The sequence below is a fragment of the Phalaenopsis equestris genome, unplaced genomic scaffold (assembly GCF_001263595.1).
Source record: "Phalaenopsis equestris unplaced genomic scaffold, ASM126359v1 Scaffold000297, whole genome shotgun sequence".
In the NCBI taxonomy this organism is placed as follows: domain Eukaryota; kingdom Viridiplantae; phylum Streptophyta; class Magnoliopsida; order Asparagales; family Orchidaceae; genus Phalaenopsis; species Phalaenopsis equestris.
This window is the reverse complement of record NW_018164739.1, coordinates 1,367,259-1,376,531: the sequence shown is the minus strand read 5'-3', so window position 1 is coordinate 1,376,531 and position 9,273 is coordinate 1,367,259. Positions and strand designations below refer to the sequence as shown.

General features: G+C 34.4%; 1 protein-coding gene across 1 annotated transcript in view; it reads right to left on the bottom strand.

Moving 5' to 3' along the window:
* LOC110025266 (exocyst complex component EXO70A1-like) overlaps positions 1-7,855 on the bottom strand; it is a 46,610-nt gene extending 38,755 nt beyond the window's left edge. Inside the window, exons 1-4 of the mRNA XM_020725650.1 lie at positions 7,568-7,855; positions 7,264-7,359; positions 6,592-6,797; positions 6,102-6,359 (exon numbers count right to left, since the gene is read on the bottom strand). Of these exons, the coding sequence (XP_020581309.1) occupies positions 6,102-6,359; positions 6,592-6,797; positions 7,264-7,359; positions 7,568-7,741 (734 nt within the window). The 5' untranslated portion in view covers positions 7,742-7,855. The remainder of the gene's footprint in view (positions 1-6,101; positions 6,360-6,591; positions 6,798-7,263; positions 7,360-7,567) is intronic.
* Positions 7,856-9,273: the final 1,418 nt, after the last annotated feature.

Sequence of the window (9,273 nt, the reverse complement as noted above, 5' to 3'; positions counted from 1 at the left end):
GTGCATCCTCTTTATTCTTAAAAATGGGGATCAAAATACTCTTCCTCCACTCCTCAGGCATCTTTTTAGTTTTTAAAATAATATTAAAGAGTTTAGTAAGCCAAGAAACTCCCAAATCTCCCAAATATTTCCACACTTCAATTGAGATAAAATGAAACATAGGTGCAGTAAATTTAACCATTGTAAATTTAATATAACGAGTAATTGAAAAATGGTATATCTTTCCTTATTAAGGCTGGCTAGTTAAAATGAAAAAGTTCCAATTAAGCATTATGCAATAAAAGTAATTCATATAGATTTAAAAGTAAGTTTTATAAAATTGGAACTTTTCCCAATAATACTATGGATCCAATTGTCGGGCAGCAAAAAGTGTGGCAGAAATGTGATGTCAAGATATGTATGCGACAATTTTAGAATGATAAATTAAGAAAAGAATATTTTAGATAGACAATTCAAGTGACATCTCTATTAAAATAAGACGTAAAAAATCAGATTTATTTGATATGGACATGTGCACCGAAGTATAAAATGTAACCATTCAATGAGTTGATAATAAAGGGTAAACCTAAGGTAACCTAGATAGCAACAGATCACAATGATTTGTGAAGCATACATTTTAACACTTTAGGCAGCACTCATCACAGAAGAATGCAAAACTAAGATTCATAAAGCCAACCCAAAATAGTTGAGATAAGGCTACTGATGAGGATCAATTATGAATATAAAGTAAGAAAACAATACGAGAACTCTGAATGGCTAGAATATAGTATATTCTTGTAACCTTTGGCTATTGTGGTATCGAACTTATTGACAAAGACATCTTGGAAAAATGGACATATAATCATATAAGTTTGTTAACATGTGCCACCTGCTCATGAAAATGCATCAACATCAAATAAACATATTATTGTAAGATTTCTCAGGAACACCTTTCTTAAATAAATCATGAGAATTAGCCAAATAAAAATAATCAAATAATTTTTTTTAAGAAAGATAATGGTTACCTGTATCTTAAAAATATAAATTATTTTGATTAATTTTTCATGGAAATAAAAAAATACAACCCTTTATTTCATGTAAAACCCATCGAACAAATAATGATCATTATTTAGGTCATTCTCCAAGTGAAAGGGATGTGTTTCATCCAATGTGAATGTTCCTTAACATTCTTGAGGGTAACCCAACAGCATAAAGAAGATATTGGCAGTGGAGAGGAAAAAACCTAGTAGTGTTTATTGGAGTTCAATTTAAAATGGACACTTCTTCTCCCCAATTTTATTAACAATAAAATGATTGCTTCTGTGAGCAAAATAATTTGCAAGTGTAAGTAGAGTAGGATAAGTTGACTTAGCAAATCACAAATCATGGGTTAAGGCTTACATGGGTAGAAGCACAAGCTATACACTATTAAGATAATATTTGCACTCAAATATTTTTTTATCTAACATCCAAATCCAAGCAACTTATATAAAACGAAAATGTACCTCACGAACTACTACTAAAGAATGTCTGCACTTCAAATGCCTCGAATAACTCTTAGTAACAATTGATAAAGAAAAGCTAATAAAAGATGATATAGGTAAAAGAAATCAAAATATAAGATACATCATCATCATTAATCTGGTAGGAACTATGTGCAGTTCGTTTTATAGATAATCCTTCATAATTCATTCATATTCATTGCTAAATGAAAAGTTACGTCAATTTACATAAACATTTTAGCTTATCTTACATTCACATTACATTTGATCTGTCAGTTCTTCTTTAATAATCCTCTCGCATTAATTTCAGCTATCCTATTCTTACATCTTTTGTCCCCACACATGCGCATGCCTAATGATTTAAATTTGTTTTCATTATGTTATCCCCAATAGATGCTACTCTACCATTTAATTGTCATTTATGTGCTATTAATCTTAGGGGGTGTTTGGCAGCACACTTTTGACAGGATTTAGCCATGCATTTCACCTAAATCCAGCTAAATACCAAAAAAAAGGAAAAACTAAATCGAACTCTCTCCCGTGCCGTCTCTTTCTCACCTGTTGTGTATCCTCTGCGACGTAAATCTGGATTTATCAAATCCTACTGTGCGGCGAATTATGCAGATTTACTCCGATGTTGCTCTCATGCTCCATCTCCGTTGCGTCTGTCGTGAGCTATAAATCCAACGTAATGTAAATCTATAGCTGCAGCCAAACACCGCCTTAGTTTTACCAAGCATCTATATGAATGTTCTCATTTCTACAACGATAAACTTGGTCAAAGACTTCATTATTGCCCTACACATCAATAAACATAAAATAGTATGTAGAATTTTAAATTTATAAAGTTAAACTTAATTTGATTACCTATAATCCCCAAATAAAATAATTAAGAAACCTCATAATACTGACATTCAATAAGAAGTTATTTTTCAAGATCTAAAAATTCCAAATAGCATACAACGTAATATTTCACCAAAAACACCTCTTTTAACTAGTTTCAACTTAGATGCCCACAAGTGATTGAAACTAAATCCTAGAAGAAAATTTCATTGAAGTGAGATACAATTGATTTTAGTAATTTTAAATAAACATAGGCATTACAAACTCATTTAAGTCGTGCCTTAAAACCCATTTCTTATGCATGTCTGAGTTATAATGGATTTCACATAATGAAAGCTAAATACTACTTAACTAATTAATTTATATCTTCTTAACCTAACAAGAAAGATAATTTAATATCATAATCATTATGTAATACTCCTTAGGCTATTAAAATTAAAGTAGTTACTGCACAACAAATAAAAATTAATTTAGGGTTAAGGTAGCATATTTGACTCCCAATAATGTATTTGACTTAATGTTAGCCCATTGGACTCCTTAGGTTAAAGGATGCGAGGTCAACCACAAGAGAAGAGTTCAACTTTGTCTTCTTGCCAGTGTGAAATAGCGCGAAATTGGGAGAGAAGGGATCAATAGCCGGAAGAAATTTATTTTTAATAATTTTAATTTAAAACTTTAAATTATAAACTCATTTAAGTCGTGCCTTAAAACCCATTTCTTATGCTTGTTTGAGCTATAATGGATTTCACATAATGAAAGCTAAATACTATTTAACTAATTAATTTATATCTTCTTAACCTAACAAGAAAGATAATTTAATATCATAATCATTATGTAATACTAATTAGGCTATTAAAATTTAAGTAGTTACTGCACAACAAATAAAAAATTAATTTAGGGTTAAAGGTAGCATATTTGACTCACAATAATGTATTTGACTTAATATTAGCCCATTGGACTCCTTAGGTTAAAGGATGTGACGTCAACCACAAGAGGAGTTCAACTTTGTCTTCTTGCCAGTGTAAAATAGCGCGAAAGTGGGAGAGAAGAGATCAATAGCCGGAAGAAATTTATTTTTAATAATTTTAATTTAAAATTTAAAATTATTAAAAATTTATGTTAATCTTTCTTTTGCATTATAATGTAATTTGTTTTTTGGATTTTGGTGTTTTACTAATTATGTTGTTTCCTTTCAAGTTTAAAAGGTAGTATGTTCACCTTTATTTTCTTAAGTATTTTATTTATTTTATCAATAGAAGTTATCCCACACTAATTGTTGCATGTTATCTTATTGCTACATTGGAGTAAAAATGTTTTAATGCTAGAGTGAAACAACAAAAATATTAATTTATGCAATCTTAATTCACTATACAATGAATTAATTTTACTTAATGCTCTCAAATTATCATATATTCTTCATTTTAAACACCCACTTAAAGGTTATATCTTTTTTATTACAAACTAAACAGATATATCAAACACTTGTAATGTTTGTAAATTATTGTTTTTTTTTTCTTTTTTTTAACTTACAACTCCATCCTCATTGAGACTTGCACCTCGCCTCATTTAGACAATACACTTCAACTCCCAATGGCTTATTTAAACCTTGCTCCAAAATATTTGGCACCAACCAATCATAAAATAGGTACATTTATCATTTTTAAGTATTATTTGTCAAGTCATTTAGCTTAACAGCACCCCCATCATGACTTGGCTCTGGAATCCACATATTTTGAAACCATGCTCATAGCTATATTTGCAAGAATGTCAAAGGCACAACCACATCCTACGAGATGATGAGTTTGTGAGCAATCCACTTAGGTACCTGATGTCCTTACACTTCCCTCGATAGAAGATGAATGAAACTGCACAGCAATCTTTCATGTGTGTCATCATTAATAAAAAATATTGCAAATTGCTTAACAATAGCAACAATAATGAATGTGATTTCCAAAGTAACCTTCTCTTACATCAACCTGATACTCGAATCACACCGTCACAGAATTCATATAACTTGGGACATTAAAACATCAATCCCCATTGCCAAAAAACATGCATTCTCATTCAACTTGGCAGTTGCTCAGCACAAAATCTCGAAATGCCCTCCCTATGAAGATCGCAATTTCTTTTTGGACCAACCTAAGTGGCTATAACCTCACACTTTAGGCGTAATGATATACATTTTTTCAAGAAAAAATGGAAAAAATTCACTAAGATCGGGTCCTCAAAACCTCATACACTCACCTCCATTCGCCGTATTGCATTATCATAACTCAATCCTCTCAAATATGTTTTAATGCAATTTATTTACCTACGAAAATTTCACAGAGAAAATTAAGAGTCATGTTGCTTATCCACATGTCATGCAAAGTGAATCATTTCACCAAGCAATTAATACTTGAATTAATATATGTTATTTCCTAAGATCTTAGACCTCGCTACTAAGGAGTCCCCACCCAATACAAACATGATATTCAATATTTCATTGATTTCATTCAATGTTCATAACTGTCCAACTTCCACCCCTATCAAATGAACCCAAAAGGTCGGATTTGGGGGCTTTTATATAATGATTTAGTTTGTGAAATCATTAACCCTTATGTTGTTCTCAGCATTCTTGCACCAAAAAGAGCAGCAGTTCACATATATGAACTAATAATAGGGTAACTAATAGGATGTTATTAGGTACAGACCCCAGTTCATCAATTTAATGATATTATTTATCTTGTTTTTTGTTGCTTTTTCATTTCAAAAATTGACTAATGCAGTGGGTATTACCAAATCAAGATATGTCTCGAGGATGAATCGGAAACAACTTTGAAGGCCCATGAGGGTCCGTGCAATCAAATGGCAATCCAGCTATGCTTTCACATGAATCATGGTAAAAGTGTTACTAATATTCACTATTATGTTTCTTATCAACGATAACCTCATTTTTTGTGCTATCAAAACTAACCTTTGACGTGTACATGGTCCTAAACAGTCCACAAAAAAATTAAACCTTATACCAATCTTAAAAAGTGTCTCTTTCTACAACCTAAGAGTCTTGCCCGACCCCATTGTGGACTCAAAAAATTCATGACCGACTCTCCTAAGACAGTTTTAGTAATTTTGGGTCAAATTTTTAGATGAAAAGTTAGATTTTTTTTTTTTTATGCCTAGAGATTTCTCCCTCATTTATGAGGATTTTATGATATGGTTGCAAGTTTTCCATAACCATAACCCTTATGATTAATTGTCCTTCCCGGTAAATAGAAAATTTTTCTCTTATGGCTAGCCATTGGGCATAAAATGCTTAGTGTAGAGTAATAACAAATTTGATTTTAGACTAAAAAAATTACCATTGTTAGCTTAGAGAGCGTGATGATGAGAGTGATAACAAAATCAATTAAATCATATGGTTTCCTCATCCCATATTGTCTTAAATGTTGCTCTACATGGCAGATAGATGCAGCGCATAGAGCTGATCAACCAAATCATCACATATCAAAATCAGATACATGCAAGCTAAGGTCCTTCATCTCAATTTCTATTTTCTACCTATTTCCTCTCCATATTGATAAAAGGTATGATTCACAAGCATCCGTTACATCCAAAGTCCATCACCCATCAAGTTATTTTCTTAACATATCAAATAATAAAACAAATTAACTGGTGAGTGAAAATGTCTTATCCCTCCAAATTTCATCCTAAATGCATCTCAATCAATAGAACTAGTTAAATAGTAGAAAAATCAGAAAGTTGCGGTCCTACTAGAAAAATATGAGGTGACCATACCAATAAATCTTCACACACTGATCCTGTTTTCCAGCTTGAATTGTTTGTAAGGCCAGGTCATGCATTAAGGGCAAAAGCCTTGGAGGAATTAGAGTCGGAGGTTTGTATATGGCTGTCTCCAAGCTTTTCCCTTGTTGATCGGAATTACTGGCAGATGATGGCTTCCTCTCCCCCTCACCTTGCTGACCAGGTGACCCAGTAGCTGGCCTCAATGAACTAGGTAGACACTCAAAAAGACGGTCTGGCTCCACAGGTTTGCTGTGATAAAACACACAAATGTACGAGAAACAAGTTAAGCTATTGTAGCATGAAATAAATGAAAGATAATCCTCAATGATTTTTATCGTAATCCACAACTATCTTTTTTTGCAAAATAAGATAATTGTGGAAGCTCAAATATAACCTAAAGGAAAACATATGTTCGGTTATCCTTTTGTGCAAGGAATTCAGAGCATATTGCAGTATCCATTTAAAAAATTGATAAATAAACCTGAAAGTAGAAAGGAGCTGCCTAAATTCCTCCTCTAGTTTCATAATGGCCTTAGAGAGCAAAATATTTGCATGGTTAAGCACCCCATCAGACCATTTAAAGGTTTTATTTGAGGTGAAGAATTGAACATTTCTTCTCAACTGATCAATTGCCTCCAAATAACTTTCCAAGTCTTCATGTGGACCTCTCAAGATCTTAGCCTCAGCCTACATACAGATTCAAACAACAAACAACATTCAGATCCCAGAAAGTTCATATTTTTCCACACCAAAATCAAATATTTCAAGTTATTCAAGCACATTCTCCGAATAAATATAGCAGAGAGAACCAAGTTTTAAAAATTATGCAGTGTGGTTCCCAAAGAAAATTCTTCGAAATCCAGAATCAAGAAGCATTGCAGAGGAAAGTATAATAGAATCCTGTATTGTTATATAAGCAAACAATCAAAAAGCAACATTTCAGTAAGTTACGCGGGCAAAAATTACATGTATGGGGCCTCAATTTTCAAATCTAAATAATAAAAAATATATAAAAAGATTTATACTAAAAATTCCCCAAAAAAACACTCGTGCAACCCACTATGGACCATGAAGGACAAACCTGACCTGGCTCGAAAGACCAACAAGCAAGAACCATAATTTATTCTCAGAGAGAGAGAGGGAGAGATCAAACCTGACGAGTGATATCAAATTGACCAAGTATAACGTCGGCAGACTTCAACGTCTTATCGATGTTCTCGTGCGCCCTTCTAATCGCATGCGTCCGCACCTAAAACACAAGGTCTATGAACCATTATCAAAATTGAAAGCACAAAAGATCCACCCCAAACCAATGAATTTCACACCCATCGATTGTTGGAGAAAAGCTCCACAATTGCTCAAAAAACACTCCCAGGGTTCAAACTACACCAAACCGCCCAGGAACTAACCTCCTAACCTAAAGTACACACCAGGGAAAAAATAGTGCAAGTACAGACCTGGGTGGGACGCATGGCAGATTCGAGAGCAGACAGTCGGTGGTCGAAGGAACCGAGGATGTCGACCATGTTGCCGGTGATGGTCTGGCTCTTCTGCAACGATTCTCTCAGGAGTGTCGCCCTCTCCTTCAGGACTTCTATAGCCGGCGTAACTCCCATGGCTTCAGCTCTCATCCACTTCGTCTGCTCGGAAGTCCTCCCCTCGATCTGCACTCAGAGGACTCCCACCTTCGCTTGCAAGCGAATCAAAGCCAGCCTGGTTGACTGCCGAGGACTATTATTTCCGGATTGTTAAATTAGTCCTCGCTTATTATTTTATTCGCCTTCTACCACATTACAAGGAAAGTTGGGGTTCTTTGTGTAAACCTGTAGAAATTGTTCCGTGCACCGCTAACGGTTTGATGATGCGATGATAACGTATCATTGCAGCTTCTTTGGCCCAATGGCCAGTATTTTTTAGGGGCTAATTACATAAATTGAATTCAAAATTTTGTAATCAACAAAATTAAATTTTTTTTATGGGTTTTTCAAATTCTCACTCAAACATCAAGATCTCAACCCTTATTTTCATTTTTACCAAAATTCTCTGAGAATTGCCTAAATTCAAAAACTAAAAAAAATGATATTTGATTGACAAAAATGAAACTTACTTATCTTCGAATAATATGAATAATAGTTGATGAATGTCGGAAGGTTTTAAAGAGAAGTACGACAAGACATTTCAACATTTTATATGGAAAATTCTAGAAAAAAGAAAAACCACTACGTTTAGTTAGTTGAAATAATTCACTATGAATAGTGAGTACACGGGTTCACTCTTCACACGAATTATGAATGATGAATTTACAAAGTTAATCATTATGAATGTACAACAGTGGTTCTTCGATAATAGATGTAGTCCGATTATGATAAATGTAATTCTTGATAATATAAGCCGCAAGGGTAATACTCGATTGCTATGGAGGTCATAGTAAATTTATAAACATGCAGAAGTCGAATGTGAGTGTTGTAAACGGTGGTTGTAGCACCATCTTGCTATATAGACTGTAGTTGAAAGTCATGGTAGTGGTTGGATATGTGGGTCGTTGATGGTTGTTTCAGGAGCGTTGTTTGGCCACAGAGATCGTAGCAACCTAGCAGGAAGCTGCAGGAGATGTAGGTCACATGGGTCATATTGGTGAGCTTTCATGCGTCCGTACGCTGCAAAGGTCGGAGTCGCGAGTTGCGCTAGTTGTGAATCAAGTAGGTCGTAGTGGGTCATGTAGTCCGCAGTGATAAGTTGTGATGACATTCCTAAGTTGCGAGGGTCAGAGCAAAAAACTGCACGAGATATGATCCACATAGACCGTAGTCGTGAGTTGTGATGATATATGATGGCCACGGAGGCTGAAATCAGAAGTTACACGAGATGTGAACCAAGTAGATTGCAGTAGTGAGCTGTAGCGACATTCATAGGCCGCGGGAGTCGGAGTTAGGAGTTTTATGAGCTACGAACCAAGTAAGTTATAGTTGTGAGTTGTGGCAATGTCCATAAGTCACGTGGGCTAGAGTGGAAAGATGCACAAGCTGTAAACCACGTAGGTTGTAGCTGGTCACATTAGTCATTTTGGTGAGTTATGATGACGTTTGTTGGTTATGAGGGTCGGAGTCGGGAGTTGCGCCAACTGTGAACCACGTAAGCCATAATGGTGAGTTGTGACGATTTC